Source organism: Phocoena phocoena, chromosome 15, assembly GCF_963924675.1.
Source record: "Phocoena phocoena chromosome 15, mPhoPho1.1, whole genome shotgun sequence".
NCBI lineage: Eukaryota > Metazoa > Chordata > Mammalia > Artiodactyla > Phocoenidae > Phocoena > Phocoena phocoena.
Genome location: NC_089233.1, coordinates 45,634,991 through 45,661,416, shown reverse-complemented (window position 1 = coordinate 45,661,416; position 26,426 = coordinate 45,634,991). Strand labels below are relative to the sequence as shown.

At 42.6% G+C, this 26,426-nt stretch overlaps 1 protein-coding gene across 1 annotated transcript in view; it reads left to right on the top strand.

Moving 5' to 3' along the window:
* MACROD2 (mono-ADP ribosylhydrolase 2) overlaps nucleotides 1–26,426 on the top strand; it is a 1,967,591-nt gene that overhangs the window by 1,768,724 nt on the left and 172,441 nt on the right. Inside the window, exon 9 of the mRNA XM_065893095.1 lies at nucleotides 21,427–21,508. Within this exon, the coding sequence (XP_065749167.1) occupies nucleotides 21,427–21,508 (82 nt within the window). The remainder of the gene's footprint in view (nucleotides 1–21,426; nucleotides 21,509–26,426) is intronic.

Here is a 26,426-nt window from a genome sequence, read left to right as displayed (position 1 = left end):
GGTGGGCAGGTCCATGTCTGGTGGTGTGTTTTGGGGTGTCTGTGGCCTTCTTATGATTTTAGGCAGCCTCTCTGCTATTGGCTGGGCGCTGTGTTCCTGTCTTGCTAGTTGTTTGGCATAGGGTGTCCAGCATTGTAGCTTGCTGGTCGTTGAGTGGAGCTGGGTCTTGGTGTTGAGATGGAGATCTCTTGGAGATTTTTGCCATTTGATATTATGTGGAGCTGGGAGGTCTCTTGTGGACCAGTGTCCTGAAGTTGGCTCTCCCACCTCAGAGGCACAGCCCTGATGCCTGGCTGGAGCACCAAGAGCTTGTCCTCCACACGGCTCAGAATAAAAGGGAGAAGGAAGGAAGGAAGAAGGAAGGAAGGAAGGAAGGAGAAAGAAAGAAAGAAGCAAGGAAGGAAGGAAAGAAAGAAAGGAAGGAAATTTAAAAAAGGAAGGAGAGAACCCTAGGACAAATGGTGAAAGCAAAGCTGTACAGACAAAATCTCACACATACACACTCACAAAAAGAGGAAAAGGGGGAAAAATAATGTATCTTGCTCCCAGAGTCCACCTCCTCAATTTGGGATGATTCGTTGTCTATTCATGTATTCCACAGATGCAGGGTACATTAAGTTGATTGTGGAGCTTTAATCCGCTGCTTCTGAGGCTGCTGGGAGAGATTTCCCTTTCTCTTTTTTGTTCTCTCAGCTCCCGGGGTTCAGTTTTGGATTTGCCCCCGCCTCTGCATGTAGGTCGCCGGAGGGCATCTGTTCTTCGCTCAGACAGGATGGGGTTAAAGGAGCAGCTGATTCGGGGGCTCTGGCTCACTTAGGCCCGGGGGAGGGAGAGACACGGAGTGCGGGGCGGGCCTGCGGCGGTAGAGGCCTACGTGACGTTTCACCAGCCTGAGGCGCGCCGTGTGTTCTCCCAGGGAGGTTGACCCTGGATCCCGGGACCCTGGCAGTGGCGGGCTGCACAGGCTCCCCGGAAGCGGGGTGTGGATAGTGACCTGTGGTCGCACACAGGCTTCTTGGTGGCGGCAGCAGCGGCCTTAGCGTCTCCTGCCCGTCTCTGGGGTCCGCGCTTTTAGCCGCGGCTCACTCCCGTCTCTGGAGTTCCTTTAAGCAGCGCTCTTAATCCCCTCTCCTCGTGCACCAGGAAACAAAGTGGGAAGAAATAGTCTCTTGCCTCTTCGGCAGGTGCAGACTTTTCCCCAGACTCCCTCCCGGCTAGCCGTGGCGCACTAACCCCTTCCGGCTGTGTTCACGCCGCCAACCCCAGTCCTCTCCTTGCGCTCCGACCGAAGCCGAAGCCTCAGCTCCCAGCCCCGGCCCGCCCCGGCGGGTGAGCAGACAAGCCTCTTGGGCTGGTGAGTGCCGGTCAGCACCGATCCTCTGTGCGGGAATCTCTCCACTTTGCCCCCCGCACCCCTATTGCTGCGTTCTCCTCCGCGGCTCCGAAGCTTCCCCGCTCTGCCACCCGCAGTCTCTGCTCGCAAAGGGGCTTCTAGTGTGTGGAAACCTTTCCTCCTTCACAGCTCCCTCCCACTGGTGCAGGTCCTGTCCCTATTCTTTTGTCTCTGTTTATTCTTTTTTCTTTTGCCCTACCCAGGTACGTGGGGGAGTTTCTTTCCTTTTGGGAGGTCTGAGGTCTTCTGCCAGCGTTCAGTGGGTGTTCTGTAGGAGTTGTTCCACGTGTAGATGTATTTCTGATGTATCTGTGGGGAGGAATGTGATCTCCGCATCTTACTCTTCTGCCATCTTTTCCTGTCTCCGAATTGGTTTGTTTTTAACAAATAAATCATCCAGTTAAATTCATAGAACAAATCCATACTTAAGGTGGAAAGTTTAGCGTGGATTTTGGCAATGTTCTTTTAGGAATGTATGTCTTTAAGCAATTGAGTAGTTACTCCAAATTGTGCCAATATGCCAATTACATTTGCACGTCTTTGTAATTTGGGCACTTCCCCTCCTGCTGAAGGATGGTGGAACAGTACATTATTGGATACAGCCCAGATGTGAATAAAGCATCTTTTTCCAGCTGAAAATGCAAACAAAGTCTTTACTTTTACTGCTCTTAAATTTTGACCTGTGACTGGCATCCATGAAAACCAGGAATCAGCCGCTGCAGCATTTAGCATCACAGATGCTGTCGCAGAGTGAAGTCTAAAAAAGAGATTTTTAAGGGATTATAGCCACAGACATTATATAACAAGACTCAGTATAATGCGTGGGACATCTGTTGGCTATTTTCAGAAAGCCGTCATTCTATTACCCTCTGTTAAAATAATCTTAGTGGATACTTTAATTGTTCTTTTTTCCCCATGTCCTCCGAGCGATTAAGAAAGTTGACATGCAGTTGACATTTCTATGCTCTAGTCTTGTCTTTTCTGTTTTTGTTTTTGGTAGGCTGGTTATTCTTTTGTTGTTGTTCTAATTGTTTTGGTTTTCTTAAAAAGGAAAAGAATAAGATGGTCTTACTACAAAATTAGGATAGTGATAGTTATTTCACACATAGTGTTCTGGATGACCTGAACTTACGCAAGTGAAACCACATACCTGAGACTCTAGCAGAGAAATGTTCAATAACTATCAGTCCTTTCCCTTCCCTTTCCCTGAGAAGATTTTGATATTCATAATGGATTTGGTTTTAAACTGTAGAGTTTAGAAGACTGAATTATACCTTAACATTGTAGTACCTGAAGGTAAATACTTTTGGAATTTCAGATCTCTTTATTTATGTTTACCAATACCTATCTCTCTATCTCATGCAAATGTACCAATATACCAAGCACACTGACTCTATTTCAGTTAGGTCATGATTTTCTGGCAGGAGTGGGGTTCCAGCCCCCATGGAGGGTATGGAACAGTGTGCCAGGGAGGATTGAAACTACTGTAAAGCAGAGCTCATCTTCTTCGAGGATCCAAGGATCTGTAAAGATTGGGAGGAGAAACATTGTTTCCATATGCATACAAGCGTGAGCATTTTATACAGTCCATTAAACAAAAGACCATGTGACAAAACTCAAAATTAAATAAAATTTTGCAGGAGCTACTTTGACAAGATCTCAAGCCCCTGAGAGAGACTTAACAACCCTTGAGGGCATTCTCTGATAAACATCTGAAAAAAACTTAATTGATAAGACCACGGAAAGTTGTATTTGATTTTCAAAGCATGAAGTGGAGACCAACCTTATTTCAGCCTGTCAGGGTGATGGCAGTGTGGTTGAGAAGGACAGCATGGAGGGTGGATGAACCACAGAGGGTCAGAGGGGGAGAGTTAGGGCTGCTTCTTCCAGAGAAAAAGCCGGGGGCCAACATTTCCATATTTTTCTCAAATGGTCTTTCTTTTGGGGGTCCATCAGTCAGGGAGTTGTGGTGATCAAGCCGTTCAAAGCCTACTTGTCCAGTGCAGCAGTGTAATTGAGGCCTTTTTCTGTACCCTTCGGTTTACATTGATTGTTAGATGGAAAAAGGACTAAAGTAAAAGTGGTATCTCCCCCAGGGATTTAGTCTCATTGGGCACATGTTCCTTCATCTGGCATTTCAAGAGAGTCATTGCAAGTAGATAAAAATAATGCAGCAGACTTACAGATGTAGAGAACAAACTAGTGGGAAATTCCCTGGCAGCCCAATGGTTAGGACTCCGTGCTCTCACTGCTGGGGCCCAGGTTCAATCCCTCGTCAGATCCTGGCCACTAAGATCCCACAAAGTGAGGGGCAGGGCAATAAAAAAACAAAAGAGAGAGAGAGAACAAACTAGTGGCTACCAGTGGGGAGAGGGAAGGGCAGAGGGGCAAAGTAGGGGTAGGGGATTAAGAGGTACAAACTATTATGTATAAAATAAGGATGTATTGTACAACACAGGAAATATAGCCAATATTTTATAATAACTATAAATGGCGTATAATCTTTAAAAACTGAATCACTGTATTATACACCTGTAACATAAATAATATTGTACAGCAAGTACACTGTGATAAAGTATATATATAAATACATAAATATATATAAATAGTATACAACATTATTATACACGTTATACATGATACATAAATACAAAATAACAGTGCACGCTTTGGAGCAGGTAGCATGTGACGCAGGAGTTAAAGAGAGAGAACAGAGGGTGGCTGGGAGGAGAGACATAAATGGACCGCTCTCTTTTCCCTCCCTTCTCCTCTATACACTCCACAAACCACAGAGGTGCCACTCACCCACACACCCAGCTGCTGCCACCACCCAGCCTTCCGGGGCCGTTTGGATAGAACCTCTTTGGTTTGCTCTTTCTTATTGTATGAGACAGAAACGTATGGAAGATTATCCAAGAGTGATTGTTCTCTTAGGATTTGTCTTTTGAACAAAAAGATGCTTTCCTGCGGGAGTGGGAAGGACACCAGCTTGAGAAAAACAGGTTTTGTCCTCACAAAATGCTCTTTGGGGATGCTATGTTAATGAGCTTCCTTTGAACTGTAACTGGCATCCACAGGACTGTCAGATGCTAATGGAAATGTTGGGGGAAATGAGAATGTGCGGACCCTGATGTGCGCGATTCTCTGGCATTCTCCACACTGCTGAGCATCGTGAACAGGCTTCAGAGCCACCTTCAGAGCTTCAGAGCATAGCAGTGCCGTTTTGAGGAGAGTTTCTATCTCTCCTGACGATGGCATCTTTTAAGGTCGTGATTTGTGGGCTCTCTAAAGCGCTATCCGCCATGGGCAACCTTATAAGCCACGATGAATGACAATTCTTCCTTGAAATTTTTAATTAGGGTGACACAAAAAAAGTAATTATTAACTTTTGTAGCTGAACCACCTCTGCAGATGTTCTTAATCAAATAAGAGAGAACAGAAACAGAATGTTCTGGGAAGCTGAAGTATGAAATCTACAATAGGGGGTTGCAGCTGGGTTAGCAGCGTTGACAAGAGCGCCGCAGCTCCATCATTGGAAGGGTAATTTCATGTTACAGACTATATTGTGAAGAAGAACTTTGAGTCAGAAGACCTATTCTGGGCACTGTCTCCTCAGTGGAAGTGTGCTTAGGGCACCATGCGAGTGACAGCAAAGTGTGGGCAGGAGGTCTATACCTTAACCGAGTCAGAAGCTGAGTTACGTTAAATCAACCTTGGCAGACTGGGTACTGAGAGGCTACGTTGATACTTGACCAGTTTTATTCAACCCGTTTTCTTTTCATCTCTTCATCTGGCTTCTTCCCAAAGCAGATCCTAAAACACAGAATAAAGGAGAGGTAGATTAGTTGTGGGTGAAGAAGGGATGAGAAAGGTTAAGACAGACATGCAATCAAGTTACCACCCTGCACAACCAGAAGTTTCTCTCCCTGGAGAACTCTGGGCTTTTCCAGCCCAGGGTGGTGCAATGGGGATATTTTAATATCAACTCCAGCCAGTCTTTGGTTGAGTGTTGCTAAGGTGGGAAGCATTCATTCTCCAAACTCCCAGTTTACTGGATATTTGGTCAGAGTCTCTTAGCACTAAGAAAGGTTTTAGGTAAAGAAATGCAGATGCATGGCCACATTCACTGGCTTCCACACTCCTAAGGCCTGAGGGGATAGGTACAGGGCCCCACATTGCCTGTCACACCCCCAGACCACACCTCTGGACCACGTGGACTCATTTTTATGGATTTGTTAAAACCCAACTAAGTAACCCACCTCTTACACAAAAGGAAATCCATTACTCAAAAGGCTACACCTGGCACTAGAAACAAGAAATAACAACTGCAGAAATGTGTCTCAGCTCTGGGCGGCATCAGTGACGTTAAGACATACTTTACCATGACTTGTTATGGCTGACACTGCACAAGTTGCCCACGGGCCTGGTTTCCCATCCTCAGAACCGAGTACACAAAGAGCTTTGAGACTCATTTCCCAATAGTGAGTGTCAGAGGAAGCCCCCGTTTCAGTGAATCTACTGTCACTTTATTTGGATGGCGTTCATGGTTTATGTTGATTCTCAATGCTCTTTTAAAGTGAATCCTAGCCTCTTACCCATTGCTCAGCCCAAGCATAGAATATGGTTGCATCTCCACGAGGAGCGTGTAGTGTAGTCACCTGTTGGACAGACCTTAGGCAGCGGGCTTCATGTGTGATTGACTCCTGCCATTTGCATCATCAGAAATGATGTTGAAAGTGGGCATAAAAAGAAAATCATTCAGATTGCCAAAAACAGTGGGTTGTTGACATAGGTCAAGTTTTCAGGGAAGCAGACCAAGAAGGAGGTTTGCAAGCAGGAGGTTTATTGGATCATGCTCTGATCGATACCTGGGGGATGAGGGAGCTGAGTGAGGGAAGCAGAGTTGGGGAGAGGAAGAAGTTGCGCCCACCAGGAGCTCTGAAGCTGGTGTGGTGAATTGGTTTGCTAGGGCTGCCATAACAAAATATCACAGAGTGGGTGCTTTAGCTGCAGAAATTCATTTCCTCTCACTTTGTGGAGGTTAGAAGTCTGAGGTCAGGGTGTCAGCTGGGTCAGTTTCTTCTGAGGCCTCTCTCCTTGGCTTGTAGACGGCCGTCTTCGCCGTGTCCTCACATGGACTTCCCTCTGTGTGTGTGTCTGTGTCCTAATCTTCTCTTCTGAGGACACCAGTCATATTTCATTAGGGCCCATTCTAATGACCTCATTTTAACTTACTCCTTTCAAGGCTCTGTCTCCAAATACAGTCACATTCTGTGGTATTGAGTGTTAGGACTTCAAGATATGAATTTGGGGAAGGGGGGACACACGGTTCAGCTCATAACCGATGGTCCTTTAGAACTGCATCAAACTGAAGGAAAGGGTCTGAGCCTTTGGACGTCTGGATGAGCCAGTCCCTGGGTGCAGGCTGACTTCGGGAAGAGAGACTCAGCATGGGTGAGGTGCACTTCTCAGCAGAGAACAGTCCTCTGAGAGGGTCTCCTCAGAGCTGTCAGTCACTGGTACCTCCATCAATAGGAATCAAGAGGGCTCTAGTCCTGAAGGGAGGGGCAGATGTGAGTAGCACGCCGCAAAACCTTCCCCAGTTGTGAACCTGTTCTTTATCTCTGACTGGCGTTGCCCTCCCCCCAACATTTCCAAGGATTATTTCTTTGGTTCCAAGGGCAGGGCAGGGCAAGGCGTGCTTACCATTTGGAACTGCAGGTCCTAAGCCCTTGCGTGCGTTTCTCTCTCTTCTGTGTTAAGCATATGGAACAGCTTCAAGGATCCCAACAGATGTGTCATTTGCGAGGGTGTCCACTTTGATCGATGTGAGACAGGCTTGGAAATTAACTTGTATAAATGAGCCTCCAGCTCAAATCAAAATAACTCTTGGTTCTTTGGCTACGTGACGGTTTTTTCTTATAGAGTTGAAGAAAAGTCGAAAAGAGCAATTTATCAAAACAAAACAAGAAGACTCTGAATTGTGCTGCCAAAGAGTAATGATAGATGAACCGGGTTTGCAAAAATCCCCCAACAATAAAGGATCCTTTTTATGCATGCAGAAGCAATTTCAAAATGCAAAGATGCCCTTTGAGTGTGTATGGATTATGAATGCTCTCCAACTTCTCTAAAAATCTCTGGAAACACGGAGAGAAAAATTTTCTCATTCTGTAATTTAGATTGGAATACTAGCTTCTGTGGCGGAGTGCAGAAGCATGGACATACTTATTACCTTCAAGAACCAGAAGAATAATATTCAGTGACATTTGACAGCAATATTAAAATATCAGGCCCCAAACCCCTGGAGGGTCTTGTGAAATCTTTTCCATTACTGCAGTTCAGCTGTGAACTTACCCTTTTTTTCCTTTCTCTCATTGGCTGATATGGTCACACCAAAAAAAAAAAAAAAACTGCTTTATATATAATACGGGCCATTTTTGTAAATGTTTCTTTTAAGATAGAATTCCTCAGCAAAGTTGGAACTGCAATAAAGTGGCCTTTCTGCATGCCAGTCAAAAAAAAAGTGCTCCCAATGTTCTCTCTTTGGCTTATACTTTTCCTTGACCTGTTTTAAGAGATCAGGATAGAAATGAAGGACTCAGCCAGTGAACAGTGATTTTATTTATATGCCAGTGCTGTGCTAAGTGTTTCAAGTACCTTGTGAATAATAACTTTACAAGTAAATAACCAATGTTTATGAGCATTTACTATATGTCAGGCCCTTTGCCAAGCACTTTGCATAGAATATCTCATGTGGTCATTACAGCCAGCTGTGGCAGAAGGATTCTAAGATTCTTCCAAGATGCCCAACATCTGGTGTGCCCACACCTTCTCCCCGTTATTCAGTTATTCAAACAATAATCTAGGTTTGAATATGCTGTGAAGAGATTTTTCAGATGTAATTAAAGTCCCAAATCAGTTGACCTTAAGGTAGGGAGACCATTCAGGTGGGCCTGACCTTATCAGGGGAGTCCTTTAAATCTAGGTCTAGAGGTCAGATATGGAGGACGTTAGAGATTCAAAATCAAGAAGGACTTTACACGCCTTTGCTGCTTTGAAGATGGAGGTGGACATCTGACAAGTGATGCAGGTGGACTCCAGGAGCTGAGAGTGACCCCAGCTGACAGCCAGCCAGGGAACGGGGACCTCAGTCCTGCACCTGCAAGGAGCTGAATTCTGGCCACAAGAAGGAGTTTAGCAGAGGATTCCTCTTCACAGCCTCCAGATGAGAAGTCAGTGCAGCTGACACCTTGATTTCACCCTTGTGATGCCCTGACCAGAGAACCCAGTCACACCAGGCCGACTCTGACCTACAGAACCATAACCTAATAGTGAGGGGTTGCTCTGAACCATGAATCTTGGGGTCACTTGTTATGCAACAATAGGAAACTAATATACCAGCCCCCACAAGGTCAGTGTCTCCATTTCAGAGATGAGGAGACTGAGGCTTAGAAAGGTTAAGTGACCTGCTCAAGGTCACAGAACAGCTAAGTGGTCAAGTCCAGGTTGGAACAAGGGCAGCTGACCCCACGGAGGTGGCTGGCTGTGGGAGATGGGAGTCTGAGATGCCTCCAAGCCCCCCACCCCCTGGTGAGCACACCTTGTCCATCTTCTCCCCGTGAATGTGAACATGATGGGGTCATCACTTCCTGGATTAGGGAAAAGAGATTTTTTTGTAGATGTAATTAAGGTATTTAATCACTTTAGCTCATTAAAAAGGAGAGTGTCCTGGTGGGGCCCGAGCTCTTAAAAGGAGTCTACGGGTTGGAGATGGAGAAAGTTGTAGAGACATACTCTTGCTGGCCTGAAAGAAAGCAAGCATCCATGTCCTGAACTGCCTTTCAGGGCCACATGACGATGAATTGCAGGTGGCCTCTAGAAGCTAAAACTGTCCCTAGTCAACAGCTAGCAAGAAAGCGGGAACCTCAGTCCTAGAACTGCAGGGAACTAGATTCCGCCAACAACCTGAATGAGGCTGTAAGAAGACCCCGAGCTCAGGTGAGAACTGCATTGCAGCTGACACCTGATTGTAGCTTCTGAGACCCCAAGCAGAGGACCCAACTCTGTGCAGCCTGGACTTTTGACCCACAGAAACCATGAGATAATAAAACTTTGTTTTATAAGTCGTGAAGTTTGTAGTCATCTGTTAGACAACAACGGAGAACTAATACACCGGGGAGGAGACCAGATTGTTCACCTTTACTCCACTGAGTCGAAGAGGAGGGGCTAGGACCCAGGCATCCCATTTCTTGGTTTTGTTCTTTAATCAGCAGTGAGCGTATCCCCTTGGAACTCTGTTTACCCTTGATTTACCCATCGCACCAAGCAAGCTCCAATTGCCCTCGTCTTCCATCCCTCTCAGAACCCATACTCATGCCACGTTGATCCTTAAGCCCTGGAATTTAATTCACTTATTAGCAGCAGCCACTGTTTTAGGAAGATACCCAGTATCCAAGCCTGTACTGGTGAGGCTGTGGGTTTATCTGTCAATGAGGCTGGACTTCAACCCCCTTGCCCATCAGGCTGTAGTTACACAGGATACCCCTCCATCAGTTAAAGCAGTATTTGCCTGCACACCAAGTCTCTGAATGTTGGTTGTTTCTCATTGGGGAAGCAAGTTGCATTCATCAGACTCCATTCATTCTCCCAGGATTGCTGAACATGTGATCATCTTGGCTGTGTCAATGGCCCTAGGACTGTTAGCCGTGAAACATGGAGGTTGGCTGTGGATATTCCAAACCTGCTTCGCTGTGTAACCCTTTTCAGGGGCAGTGGCTATGATGCTGAAAAAGATTAATAGAACTTATGTCATTGTGTTTATGGGGCATAAAACCCCCAACTGTGGATTAATAGATATCTTGGTAAAGAAAATACATCTTTACTCCTTTATGCCTTGATGGGTGAGCTAGCATCAATGGAAATATATGGAGAGATTGCCTTTAGGAGGTCAGTTTTTAAAGGACTTTTTTGACCTCTAAGTCAGTGGAAATAGATTTTTGATTGTTGACCAAGACAATTGTAACAAAAGACTTTCAACCTTTAAAAAAAATTCTTATTGAAGTATAACATTCAGAGAAGAGCATAGATCCTAAGTATGACTTTTCACAAACTAAACAGATCTATGGAGCTAGCACCCAGATTGAAAAGTCAGGATCCCAAGCATTCCCCTGTGTCCCTCTTCACCACCCCTCACCCCAGAGTAATTTGCTATATTAACATCTAACACCACAGGTGATTTTTCCTATTTCTCTAACAATTTTGAACTTTATAGAAATGGAACCATCCAGTGTGTACTCTTCTTTTCTGGATTCTTTTACTCAGTACTGTTTGTTTATATTATTGTGTATAGTCATAAAGTTTCCAGTCTTACTGGTTTGTAGTATCCCCTTGTATGAATAGATCACAATTCGTTTATTCATTCTACCATTTGTGGGCATTTAAGTAGCTTCCAATTTGGAGATACTACAAATAGTGCTGCTATGAATGTTGCAGTATGTGTCCTTCTGTGAACGTACATGTATATTCTGCTGGGTGTCTACCTAGGGGTGAAATTGCTGGGTTGTAGCATCTGTGCATATTCAGCTACTTTAGTAGGTACTGCCAAATAATTTTCCAAAGTAATTGCACCAGAAGTAGTATGTGAGAGTTATTGTTAATCCACATCCTTGCCAATACCTGATACTGTCTTTTCACTTGAAAGTGAAGTGTCGCCTTTTTTATTATTTGCAATTACGTTTTAGCCTGAGGACCCATCTGAGTTTACTGGCAACTTGTACGTTAAAAAAAATAAGTGTGAGTCATTTTAAGTACAAAAGTTTCTTTAACTACCAAACAGTGCCTGCATACTTTAGGAAGTTCACCAAGAAGATGGGCTAGGACCAATCAAAGTCTATCTTGAAGAAAGTCATTGGGATCTGAGTAGCCATGACAGGTTACACACTTCCAAAGAGGAACACTGTTATTATTTTTTGCCCTTCATTGTGTTCGGCACCATGATATTCAATGAAATGGTATTAAAGGTTACACCAGTCGGGTTAAATCAGGGAAGCAGGGCCTTATGAGTGACATGGAATAAGGGGCTTGTTACAGGAGTTAGAACTTATACAACTTTGGGAGAAACTGAGGAAGTAAATGTCCAGAAGGGGATGGATGGCTGAGCAGAGCCCCTAACCAGGGCCCTGCAGAGGGAGGTGGTAAACAAGGGTGTGGAAGGTCATTGCCTCTGCAATGACCAGGCCTGGAGCATGTCAGCAGGGCAGGGGGTCAAGAGGAAAGCTAGATGCAAAATGGAAGAGGGCAAGGACAAAGTAGGAGCCATGGGAGCAAGGTGGAATCCACAGGGACAAACTGCCACGTACATCTGCCTCTTACTACCTGGAACCCCAAACCTGCAGTGCCCCCCAGAAGAGAAGGCAGTGCCCTTGATGCGGAACTGCACGTGTGCCTAGCCAAGGACTCAGCGAGTCAGCAAGAGCTGGAGAAGCTGTGGGCCCACTGGCTACCTCACACCCAGGTGAGGCAGTGATGAGCTACAATGCACGACCTGCCCAGAATCCGGTGCCCTGCACCCACCTGCCCAGCAAAACAGCTGCAGCTGCACCCCTGACCCCCAGATCTCATAGAAATTGCTCTATGGCCAACTCTACGCTCGAGCTTTTCAGAGAAATGTAATTTCAGCTCAACTAAGTTGACATAGTACCAAACGAACACAGAGATAGACTTTGAGATAAAAAGAAGGAGGGAGGGAGAAAACTATAGAAATGATATAATACAATCCTTTCCTTATAAAGACTTGAAAACTGGAGCCTGGAGAGACAACGGCTTGTCCACTGTCACAGAACTGGTGACAGGCCTAGAAACTCAGTCCCCTGTGTCTCTCTCTGGGTGATATCACAGGAAGAACGCTTAGATGTGAAGTTGAGAGGCCTAAGATTCTCCCACTAATTGTTTGGCCTTGCGGGGGGGAAAAAAATCCCTCAATTCTGGATTCAGGTTTTCTTGTGAGAGACTGGCACGTGGGCTGAGCCCCACAAACTGAAGGTGTTCAGTTAATATCTGAATAATAAATGAATAAATATAGTCTCTCAAGAACAACCACTGTAAAAAAAATTGCTCTATTTATACCTAACCAGGAAACCATGCTCCAAAGCCTCAGTAGTGAGGCATTCTTCTATATGTTCATGAAATTTTTCTGGGGCTAGAGTGGATCACCCGGGTCCTTCCTCCTTTGTACAAGTCAGATTTCCAGTCTCTCAGCCATGTAGCAATCAGACTTTCTATGTTCTCCTTGTCACACCATTGTGACTTCGATGTCTACCCCATTCAGTCTGAGCTTTTCAATAGGAGTCGTTACCGCATAGCTAGAGAAGCAAGAATTCAAACATGGCAGTAGGAACGAGCTAGAAAATTATCCGATTTCTAACTATGTATTTCTCTGTTTTGTTCACAAATCTGCCATTTGGGTAGAGTTCAGCAGGAAAGGTTCATCTCCATCCCACGTAGCATTACCTGGAGTAGCTCAAAAGCCAGGAGCTGAGGTCATCTAGGGGATACTCGCTTACAGCTAGGGCTGTGAATCCATCTGCACATGGATTCTCCAGGGTCTCTGCTTCCTCATGGCATGATGATTAGGTATGAGAACGAACATCCCAAGAGGACTGGGCAGAAACTCTATCACCTTTCATGACATGGACCCAGAACTCATAGATCTCTGCCAGAGTTCCAGGCACTCCCGGATTCAAGAGGAGGAAGTATAAATCCCACCTTTCAAAGAGAAGAGAATCTGCATTACATTTCAAGAGGAACCTGAAGGATGGGATGTCTTGCACGCCATCTTGGAAAATATTGTCCACCACAAGTGGTGATCAATACCCATGATGAGTTTATAAACACAGAGCTTGCCAACTAAATGAGATCTTATCCAACAATAACCCTGTGTGTGTATAAAAATACATGCACATATGCGTATATAACAAGCACTTGGCAAATGAGGTTAATTCTTGGATTCAACTTGCTTCCAAGATATTTTCAGTGTTATGCCTAAGGGTAAGGCCAGGGAACTGGGCGACTCAATTAGCTTAAAATAAAAGTACTTTTCCCTCATCATCCATCTTCTGTTTGAGGAAAAAATAAATAAATCAGGCTGCTGAATTTTGGACCCATACCATTTCCATGGTAACAAACCCTAAAGTGCTAAAAGGTGGATTACAGTTCTTTGCAATATTTAAGAAATCTGTATTTACTCTGTAATGCCTAAAAGTACACTTAGTAGCAGTGAATAGCATTACCACTAACCCTCCCCTCCCCTCCCCTCCCCCCCAACAAACGTACTCACACACACACACACACACACACACCCCATAAGTGTTTAAAAAAAATCCCAGGAGAGGACCTTCAAGATGGCGGAGGAGTAAGACATGGAGATCACCTTCCTCCACACAAATACATCAAAAATATATCTACATGTGGAACAACTCCTACAGAACACCTACTGAACACTAGCAGAAGACCTCAGACTTCCCAAAAGGCAAGAAACTCCCTAAGTACCTGGGTAGGGCAAAGGAAAAAAGAAAAAACAGAGACAAAAGAATAGGAACGGGACCTGCACCTCAGGGAAGGAGCTGTGAAGGAGGAAAAGTTGCCACACACTAGGAAGCCCCTTCACTGGTGGAGATGGAGGGTGGAGGAGGGGGGAAGCTTCGGAGCCACAGAGGAGAGCGCAGTAACAGGGGCGGAGAGCAAAGCGGAGAGATTCCTGCACAGAGAATCCGTGCTGACCAGCACTCACCAGCCCGAGAGGCTTGTCTGCTCACCTGCTGGGGCAGGTGGGGGCTGGGAGCTGAGGCTACGGCTTCAGAGGTCGGATCCCAGGGAGAGGACTGGAGTTGGCGGCATGAACACAGCCTGAAGGGGGCTGGTGTGCCCCAGCTAGCCGGGAGGGAGTCTGGGAAAAAGTCTGGAACTGCCTAAGAGGCAAGAGACCATTGTTTCGGGGTGCATGAGGAGAGGGGATTCAGAGCACCGCCTAAACGAACTCCAGAGACAAGCGCGAGCCGCGGCTAGCAGCACGGACCCCAGAGACAGGCATGAGATGCTAAGGCTGCTGCTGCCGCCACCAAGAAGCCTGTGTGCAAGCACAGGTCACTATCCACACCTCCCCTCCTGGGAACCTGTGCAGCCCACCACTGCCAGGGTCCGTGATCCAGGGACAACTTCCCGGGGAGAACGCACGGCACGCCTCAGGCTGGTGCAACGTCACGCCTGCCTCTGCCGCCGCAGGCTCGCTCCGCATCCATACCCCTCCCTCCCCCCAGCCTGAGTGAGCCAGAGCCCCGGAATCAGCTGCTACTTTAACCCTGTCCTGTCTGGGCTAAGAACAGACACCAGAGGGCGACCTAGATGCAGAGGCGGGGCCAAATCCAAAGCTGAACCCCAGGAGGTGTGCGGACAAAGAAGAGAAAGGGAAATCTCTCCCAGCAGCCTCAGGAGCAGTGGATTAAATCTCCAGAATCAGCTCGAGGTACCCTGCATCTGTGGAATACCTGAAAAGCCAGCAAATCATCCCAAAATTGAGGCGGTGGACTTTGGGAGCAACTGTAGACTTGGGGTTTGCCATATGTGACTGACTGGTTTCTGATTTTTATGTTTATCTTAGTATAGTTTTTAGCACTTGTTATCGTTGGTAGAATTGTTTATTGGTTTGGTTGCTCTTTTAAAAAAAATTTTATGTTAATAATATATTTAATTTTTATTTTAATAACTATTTTATTTATGATTTTATGATTTTATTTTATTTCTTTTTTTAATCCCTTTTCTTCTGAGCTGTGTAGCTGACAGGGTCTTGGTACTCCAGCCAGGTGTCAGGCCTGAGCCTCTGAGGTGGGAGAGCCGAGTCCAGAACATTGGACCACCAGAGACTTCCCAGCCCCACATAATATCAATTGGTGAGAGCTCTCCCAGAGATCTCCATCTCAATGCTAAGACCCAGCTCCCCTCAATGACCAGCAAGCTCCATTGCTGGACACACCATGCCAAAAAACTAGCAAGACAGGAACACAACCCCATCCATTAGCAGAGAGGCTACCTAAAATCATAGTAAGTTCACAGACACCCCAAAACACACCATCAGACTCAGTCCTGCCCAGCAGAAACACAAGATCCAGCCTCATCCACCAGAACACAGGCACCGTCCCCTCCACCAGGAAACCTACACAACCCACTGAACCAACCTTACCCACTGGGAACAGACACCAAAATGAACAGGAACTATGAACCTTCAGACAGTGAAAAGGAGACCCCAAACATAGTAAGTTAAGCAAAATGAGAAGACAGAGAAATACACAACAGATGAAGGAGCAAGGTAAAAACCCACCAGGCCAAACAAATGAAGTGGAAATAGGCAGTCTACCTGAAAATGAATTCAGAGTAATGATAGTAAAGGTGATTCAAAATCTTGCAAATAGAATGGAGAAAATACAAGAAATGTTTAACAAGGACCCAGAAGAACTAAAGAGCAAACAAACAATGATGAACAACACAATAAATGAAATTAAAAATTCTCTAGAAGGAATCAATAGAATAACTGAGGCAGAAGAACGGATTAAGTGACCTGGAAAATAAAATAGTGGAAGTAACTACCGCAGACCAAATTAAAGAATGAAAAAAATTGAGGACAGTCTCAGAGACATCTGGGACAACATTAAATGTATCAGCATTCGAATTATAGGGGTTCCAGAAGAAAAAGAGAAAACGAAAGGGACTGAGAAAATATCAGACAAAGATGTCACAAAGAAAGAAAACTACAGGCCAATATCACTGATGAACATAGATGCAAAAATCCTCAAAAAAATACTAGCAAACAGAATCCAACAGCACATTAAAAGGATCATACACCAAGATCAAGTGGGGTTTATCCCAGGAATGCAAGGATTCTTCAATATATGCAAACCAATCAATGTGATACACCATATTAAGAAATTGAAGGATTAAAAACCATATGATCATCTCAATAGATGTGGAGAAAGCTTTTGACAAAATTCAACACCGATTTATGATAAAAAAACTATCCAGAAAGTAGACATGGAGGGAACTTACCTCAACCTAATAAAGGCCATATATGACAAACCCACAGCCAACATCGTTCTCAATGGTGTAAAACTGAAACCATTTCCACTAAGATCAGGAACAAGACATGGTTTCCGACTCTCACCACTATTATTCAACATAGTTTTGGAAGTTTTAGCCTCAGCAATCAGAGAAGAAAAAGAAATAAAAGGAATCCAAATCAGAAGAGAAGTAAAACTGTCACTGTTTGCAGATGACATGATACTATATATAGAGAATCCTAAAGATGCTACCATAAAACTACTAGAGCTAATCATTAAATTTGGTAGAGTAGGAGGATACAAAATTAATGCACAGAAATCTCTTGCATTCCTATACACGAATGATGAAAAATCTGAATGAGAAATTAATGAAACACTCCCATTTACCATTGCAACAAAAAGAGTAAAATACCTAGGAATAAACCTACCTAAGGAGACAAAAGACCTGTATGCAGTAAACTATGACACTGATGAAAGTAATTATAGATGATACTAACAGATGGAGAGATATACTATGTTCTTGAATTGGAAGAATCAACATTGTGCATACTACCCAAAGGAATCTACACATTCAATGCAATCCCTATCAAGCTACCACTGGCATTTTTCACAGAACTAGAACAAAAAATTTCACAATTGTATAGAAACACAAAAGACCCCAAATAGCCAACACAATCTTGAGAAAGCAAAGCAGAGCTGGAGGAATCAGGCTCCCTGACTTCAGACTATACTACAAAGCTACAGTAATCAAGACAGTATGATACTGGCACAAAAACAGAAATATAGATCAATGGAACAGGATAGAAAGCCCAGAGGTAAACCCATGCACATACGGTCACCTTATCTTTGATAAAGGAGGCAAGAATATACAATGGAGAAAAGACAGCCTCTTCAATAAGTGGTGCTGGGAAACATGGACAGCTACATATAGAAGAATGAAATTAGAACACTCCCTAACACCATACACAAAAATAAGCTCAAAATGGATTAAAGACCTAAATGTAAGGCCAGACACTATAAAACTCTGAGAGGAAAACATAGGCAGAACACTTTATGACATACATCACAGCAAGATCCTTTTTGACCCACCTCCTAGAGAAATGGAAATAAAAACAAAAATAAACAAATGGGACGTAATGAAACTTCAAAGATTTTGCACAGCAAAGGAAACCATAAACAAGACGAAAAGACAGCCCTCAGAATAGGAGAAAATATTTGCAAACGAAGCAATGGATAAAGGATTAATCTCCAAAATTTACAAGCAGCTCAGTATCAAAAAGACAAACAACCCAATCCAAAAATGGGCACAAGACCTAAATAGACATTTCTCCAAAGAAGATATACAGACTGCCAACAAACACATGAAAGAATGCTCAACATCATTAATCATTAGAGAAATGCAAATCAAAACTACAATGAGATATCATCTCACACCAGTCAGAATGGCCATCGTCAAAAAATCTAGAAACAATAAATGCTGGAAAGGGTGTGGAGAAAAGGGAACCCTCTTGCACTGTTGGTGGGAATGTAAATTGATACAGCCACTATGGAGAACAGTATGGAGGTTCCTTAAAAACTAAAAATAGAACTCCCATATGACCCAGCACTCCCACTACTGGGCATATACCCTGAGAAAACCATAATTCAAAAAGAGTCATGTACCACAATGTTCATTGCAGCTCTGTTTACAATAGCCAGGACATGGAAGCAACCTAAGTGTCCGTTGACAGATGAATGTATAAAGAAGATGTGGTACATATATACAATGGTATATTACTCAGCCATAAAAAGAAACAGAACTGAGTTATTTGTAGTGACGTGGATGGACCTAGAGTCTGTCATACAGAGTGAAGTAAGTTAGAAAGAGAAAAACAAATACTGTATGCTAACCCATACGTATGAAATCTTAAAAAAAAAAAAAGGTTTTGAAGAACCTAGGGGCAGGACAGGAATAAAGACACACATGTAGAGAATTGACTTGAGGACACAGGGAGCTGGAATGAAGTGAGAGAGTGGCATTGACATATATACACTACCAAATGTAAACTAGATAGCTAGTGGGAAGCAGCCGCATAGCACAGGGAGATCAGCTCAATGCTTTGTGACCATCTAGAGGGTGGGATAGGGAGGCTGGGAGGGAGACACAAGAGGGAGGGGAAATGGGGATATTATGTACATATAGCTGATTAACTTTGTTATACAGCAGAAACTAACACAACATTATAAAGCAATTATACTCCAATGAAGATGTTAAAAAATAAATCTCATAATTTATATTAAGTGACCGTAAAAGTAGGGAGAAATGAGTACAAATGAGACTGTTCAGCTTGTTCTTCTTAGATCTGGTTTGAACCAAATTTTCTTGTTTTGATTTTGATCTTAATTAGGGGCTTTATAAATAATATGATCATTTGAAGCCTGGAGAAAAAGTCAACCATCACAGGCACAGAAGTGAGAATAATTATAGTGTTTGGAAATTATCAGTAGTTCAATGCAGCTGGAGAGTAGAGTATGCCTAACACAGAATCTTATTATTTTTTTAACTTATTTTATTGAAGTGTAGTTGATTTACAATGTCTTAATTTCTGCTGTACAGCAAAGCAATTCAGTTATACATATATATGCATTCTTTATCACAGTCTTTTCCATTAGGATTTATCACAGGATATTGAATATAGTTCCGTGTGCTATACAGTAGGACCTTGTTGTTTATCCATTCTTTATATACTAGTTTGCATTTGCTAATCCCAAACTCCCAATCCATCCCTCCCCCACCCACCTCCCCCTTGGCAACCACAAGTCTCATCTCTATGTCTGTGAATCAGTTTCTGTTTCGTAGGTAAGTTCATCTGTGTCATATTTTAGATCCCACATAATAGTGATGTCATATGCTATTTTTCTTCTCTTTCTGACTTACTTCACTTAGTATGATAATTCTGTGTCCATCCATGTTGCTGCAAGTTGCATTATTTCATTCTTTTTTTATGGCTGAGTAGTAACAGAGTCTTATTTTTAATGTTAGGACTTTTAATTGTGATGTATTTCATACATACAGAAAGTGTAGAACATAATATGATATCCATGTACCTACCCCCATAGTTGATAGTTGTTACCCATTTGCCATATTTTTTCTAAATTTTTTTTCTTTCTAAATAAATAAAATATTAACTATTCATTTAAAATCTTACCTGTCCATCATTTTGCCTTCCCTCCCTTATCAGAAATCATCATCATCTTGAAGTTCACGTGTCACATTCCTGTGTATGTTTATGGTCATTAGTGCTTATGAACGAATCCCTACACTCTTGTATCTTTGTGCTTAAAAATTCATATAACGGTATCAAAGCAAGTATGTCCTTTTGTAACTTGATTCTGTTGTTCGACATTATGATTCTTATCTTTAGCCACAGGGCATAAATACACCATAAGGATAGTGGAGACGAGCGTTCAGCATTGCACAGATAATCATTTATTCCGTTAAATTTATAGATCACCTGAGAGTAAGTTGATGGTGACAGTTTTTACATTTGTAGCAAACGTTACTGCCATGCAGATAAGGCAGGACACCAGAAATTCAAATGAATACAGGGAAAGGGAAATAGGGTTCTTTGCACCCCAGTCCTTCCATTTCTGAAGGTCAAGTGCTCTCTCCACCCTATGGGACAGTGACTGGGGTAGTGCTACATGGTTTTCGGTGAAGTCCAGTGACTGCCCGGAGGTGGTCTACCGGCTGGGGGTCTAGACTTGTGCAGGGATCAGGAAGCCACATCTCCGAGCTTCCATCAGGGAAGCTGGGATTCCTGTGTCCTAATCCTCTCCCGTCCCACTCCTGCAGATCTTCTCTCCTACTGGGAACTTTGGGACTTGGCTCACATGACTCTGTCCCCTACAGGCTGGGAGAGCTGAGGGGTTGGGTGGATGACATCCATTTGGGTTTTTTCCTGTCCTGCCACCAGCATACCCCACTTCCGTTTCCTACTGATGTTCTAGTCAATGGCCAGTTGCAGTTTGATGGATGGGGTAATTTTTAACTTTTTGTACATTGTTAAAATAAAGGAACTAAAGGGGTGTTTGTTTTCAAGACACAAAATTGAGTCACCGATTTAATATCAGATATCCGTGAGCTATTATGTGTATCCCATCTCTCTTCTCTGTTTACCGTATTACTCTCGGAATGTCTCAAAGAAACTCCTTACATGCAGAAGCTCTCGAAACAGAGAAAAGGGACTGTGTACACATTTTACTTTTGAAGTGGCACTTCCTTACTCACTAATACCCTACCAGATTAAAGTTACATTGACCTCATGTACTGTCAACTAATTATATTTTATTTCTGTTGCATTTCCAAGTATGTAAAGCTAAAAGCAAGTGACTGCATGCAAATTACACTGCGTGAAGCTTTTTAGGCCATGTTCAAGTACTAACAGGTTTGATAAATATATTTGTCTAATAAGGGTAGGACAAAGAGCTCTCCGTTTACTGACATGCTTTATTGTCATTCTGCTGTACACCTCTCGTGTGGATGTTTAATAGAACATAAAGTCTAGGTATCCTGGTGGAATCTCAGATCTTTTTTATAGCTTGCCGCAAAGTAGCTTATTGTCATTTATTATTTCTTATTTGATTTATATAACATCTTTCCACCAGATTGCCCATGGGTTTATTTACATAAAGAGTGCATTCACAAACACACACTCTCTCTCTCTCTCTCTCTCTCTCTCTCTCTCTCTCTCTCTCTCTCTCACACACACACACACACACACACACACACACACACACAAGTCCACTCAGTGCTGTCATGTAGTTAGCAGTGTAGCACCAAAAATCTGTGGGAAGTTTTCTGTTTGTTTTCTGTTCCAAGACCACCATGTTCTGGGAAGGCATTTGCCGTATTTCCTTTCAGTTTAAGTGTCTATTGTTTGCCTCTAGGTGGATCGGATCATCTTCTGTGTCTTCCTAGAAGTCGACTTCAAAATCTACAAAAAGAAAATGAGCGAGTTTTTCCCTGCAGGTGAGTAAAGCAATTTGTTTCCTTTGAAATTGGAGGTTGAAAAAGTCAGGGCATCACTTAATAATTCTACTGTTTTATTTTGCCTTTTAAAGGTTCTTACAAGTATGATTTCCATCCACCAGTCACACCTGGCAACTTGTATCTTAGATTTTAAGATCTAAAGGAGGTGACGGGAAATCTAGGCTCTGGACTTCTTCCTCTTACCAGGTCATTGTGTTGTCTTGGGGAAGTCAGTTTATCTCTTGAGTGAGGGGCTGGACCAAACGGCATTTCCTAAATTACATGACCTGTGATTTCTTCCCCACACTTGTAAGTTGTCCAGGCCTGTGCCTGTACCCACCGTGTTAAAAGTGTTGGAAATTGTAAGGAGCCCATTTGTATTTGTAGTCACAATTCAAGCTGTTCTTGCGTTCCATCCCTCTTCTCCCCAGTTTTCTCCACCCAAATTGCAATGAAGAGAAAGTCCTTTCTAGGGCAATCTGAAAACCTTTTTTCATCTTATAAGTCTTTCATCTTATTTCACACTTCTTTTTAGAAAGTAGGAGAAACCTCCAGGTTTTTAAAGAACCTTGAGTGAATTGATTTACCTCAACTGAACGTGCGATCAGCTGAACCTGGTTCATTTGAATATTGCTCCCCACTGTTCCTCTTCCAGCCTGTGAAGGCTGAAGCTTACTTAATACCTTGTTATTTTTATGGTGCCGTTTAAGTCCTGGTGTCCTAAGCACTTTCCTCAGCCGTGATGAAGAATGGCTTCCAGGGAATTTCAAGCTACCATGAGCATTGTTGGTGCCTGCCTTTCAGAGAGACTTTTTTTTTTTTTTGAGGATTTCATGTCCCTCTGAAGTGGTCTTTCATGTAACCAGTGACTCTGGCAGGTAGAAAGGAGTGGATGATGGGTGCCGGTGCCCAGTCACCTTCTTCAGCAGCCTATTGGAGCCCCCCACCCCATAGAGAGGATGCCCCACCCACCTGCAGATCAGGGTAGGACGTAGAGCTACAGGACAGCTACAGAAAACTGCTGGAGTTGTTCAACGCGGTGCAAATGATCAAAACGGGCTAAGTTCTCCTGGGTGATCTGAAGTCCTCCCTGATTTTATAATTGAAAGGTGAATCTGCTAAGTGTATTCCATTTGGGATTTTACAGTCTCCCCCAAATGGAACATAACATAAATCCAGAAGACTCCCATATGATAAGGAAGACCAGGGTTGTGGTCTTTTTTCTGTTTTTCCTCCTTCTCCTCCTTGTTTCACTTTTATTCATTTTTTAAGCAACTTGGTGTTTTACAGAGTGTAAAGCACATGATAGCTGGTTAATAAATAATTGTTGACATGACTTTAATAAATTCTTCTCCCCATAATCTCATGGCTTCTTTCTGTTTCAGTCTCCTTCTTCCATCGTCTCTCTCTATTTCCTACATAATCACAGTGAGCAGATTGTGCCTACAATTCTGCATTTTTAAGTATTCTTAAAAGAAAGTGTCCATTCACGTAAAAAATGCAACTTGCTATGGTGTGCACTTGCAAATGTCTTGTCAGCGTCACAGCATGATTTATAAGACTTTATAAATCTTGGATTCCCTGATATGTTCGGAAATAATGACATCATATTCATTTTTATGCCTCCTAAAATGAAAACTTGTTTTCACTCTAACATATGATAAAAATAATTGTATAAGTATGATCCATTGCTATTAAAACAAATCCATCCATCAGCAGGTGTTTCCAGTGATGCACAGCCAAAGATCATATTACAAGTTTTTAAAAATGGGACAGTTTTACTGGCTTAGAATGTATTAATAACTATGCAGATAAATGACTATGCAAATAAATTATTGTTTGAGAATTGCTACTTTAAATAAATCCAAAATGCATCTTAGCACTCAAGCGAGTGAAATAATAATAAAATCATCCCCAGTTTCACGTCAGTGCTTTGAATCATGCCATGCTCATGAAATTATTTCCATTGCATATTTATAATAGTAGGTACATTTTTAAACTAAGTGTCAAAATCCTCCAATATTGTTGAGTATTTCTGCAACGCTGAGGCATCAGCCATTTGTAAATTCTAAATATGCACTATGAAGTAAAAGTGACTTCTAATGGGATATGTGACTGCTAATATAGGTGATATACATTATCTGTTCATAATTTGAATTTATGGTTAATTCATAACCATACCATCTTTGATTAGAATATAATTTTTCTGACTTGCCATATATTCCCCCTGGAGTGACTTCAGAGTTTCTCTAACTAGTCTTCTTAACCATTCCGAATGCAATAATGATCATAGTTTAGAAAAAAAAGTCATTTTTATATTAAACCAAATCTCTGTGTTTGGGGGTACTTTAATCCCATGTCTTTAAATTTCATAATTGAGACTCTAAGACAAAATGAATGAGAAACAATAAAAGTTAGTCTAGAAATGATCATAATAAAGATATAACACATGCATGACTACTACCTAATATTAATGTTAGGAATAATAGCTAACACTTATGGATTGCTTTCTGTCAGCCATCAGATATATGGGCTAAATCAGTTAATCTTCATGATAACTCTAAGAAAGTGGCACCATATCAACCCTCCTTTTTAGATATGGAAAATGATGCACACTTCAGAAAAGTGAGACATACAGCTAGGAAATAACAGCTGTATTTTAAACTTGAGGATGGTATCTGTCATTGCACAAGTGATAGAACATCTTCAGAGAAGGCTGGGATGCATTTGGAGTGTTGAGAAAGTCTCCCTAATTTCATCTGATACCTATCACTTTTCTAATCTGCCGTGCTTCTCTTTCCTCTAATATCTGAATATTTCCTCGTGAAACATTTTCTAATATGAGTCAAATTGGTACTTTATCATCGATTTCAGAATCAGATTCCATCCAAATCATCCAGGTAGTGCAGTGCTATTATCTTTAGGCAAGTGGTACCAGGAAGCAAAAAGGACCATGGGAGAAGATGGAAAATGCCTGTATTAGTTTACCAGGGCTGCCAGAACAAAGTACCACAGATTGGATGAAATTTATTTTCTCACAATTCTGGAGACCAGAAGTTCAGAATCAAGCTGTCAGCTGGGTTGGTTTCTTCTGAGGCCTTTCTCCTTGGCTTCTAGATGGTCATCTTTGCCCTGTGTCTTCATGTGGTCTTCCCTCTGTGTGTCTCTTTGTCTTCATCTCCTCTTCTTCCAAGGACACCAGTCATACTGAATCAGGGTTCACCCCAGTGAACTCATTTTAACTTCATTACCTCTTTAAAACCCTATCTCCAAATAGACACATTCTGACGGACAGAGGGTTAGGACTTCAACATATGAATTTTGGGGGGCACACTTAGCCTGCAATAGGGCCCATGATGGAAATGCAGTAGGAACCTCAGAGGAAAGAAACCAGCAATGCTTTTTTTTTCAGCTGTTTTATATCGTTCTGTGGGTGGAACACATAGGACTTTTTACTTCCGGGGGTATTATTTGGAAGTCTGGTGTGGCAGCTTTATGAAATTACCATACACTTTGGTTGCAAATCGTTTATATTTACAGTGTGTCGTTTCATAGAGTACAGCAAACCATGTTTATATGATTCTAGTCAGAAATCCTTTTGTTCTTTACATAAAAGGTTTGGATTTTTCAGTGTGTAGGATTTATTATGTGTAGTTTTCACTGAATGTAGAAAACAAAACATAAAAACACAATTTCTGATCTTGAATATGGAAGTCTTTTTTTTCATTGGAGTCTTAAGTCCTAACAGAATTTAGGAATGTTAATTTTCCTCGTAATAACAATGTCAGATTCACAGCTTTGAGATTATATCAAAGAATCCTGGCGCTGGAAACTTGAAGGATGTCATGGTCATACCCACATCCTCCCTGACTTGAGGGAAGGTCACATTTGTTTACTGTAGGGGTTCCCAACTAGAGGTGATTTTGCTCTTCAGAGAACATTTTCAGACATTTTTGTTTCTCACAACTGGAGGAAGGGAGGAGCTACTGGCAACTAGTGGGTAGATGCCAGGGATGGGGCTAAACATCCTATGATGCACAAGACAGCCTCACCCAGCAAAGAATTCTCCAACCACAGATGTTAATAGTACAGAAGTGGAGAAACTGTGCTACTGTAACCGTCTGTCTCTTACCATTCAGGCCACCAAGGCAGACTTTGCCTTTGGATTGGGTTTATTTCTGCCTGCTAATGTCTTACCCAAGCTTATCTGTCTAGCTGGATGTGGAACCTGTGCCCTCAGCCCAACCTCTGACTTCCTAGATTCATGACCGTCTCTTAGTCTAGACTTCCCTCTCCCCATTTACTCTGGACTCACAGATTTCTATGTTACCCCCGCCCCACTGCCTGGTTCTCCCAGCCCCAGCTCACTCCTGGTATCAGTCATCTACACCAGGAAATCCAATGTAATAGTCTCAGAAACTATGATTAAGTGTTATGTAGGTTTTATACACCTAATGAATAAGTGTGGAGGTGAAGGCTAATATACAGAACAAGGAAGAACAAATTCACCAATTTTTCTCTCTACATACCTCAAGCAAGGCTTATTACGTCTCTGGCTAAAAGTTTTCACCTTTATCACTGACCGTTGAGTTAGTGACCATTTGTTGATGAAATTACCTTGTGAACTGACAAATATATTTGATATTAGAAATCTTCCATTCTGTACCAGTATCCAAGCTCAACTGATTCATTCACAATGAAAACAGCTATGACTAAAATATTTACCCATATTCTGTTTATTTTTGACCCTGAAAGCAATTAGATTTGCCCAGTTTTTTTTCCAGTTAGGAAATTTATATAGTTTATGCACAATACTCATTTTGACTTATGCAGAGTTAAATATAATTAAAATATATCTTTCAAATAGTAGCTAGCTGAGGAAACTGATAAAATAAGAAAATGCTTCCAGGGTGGAGAT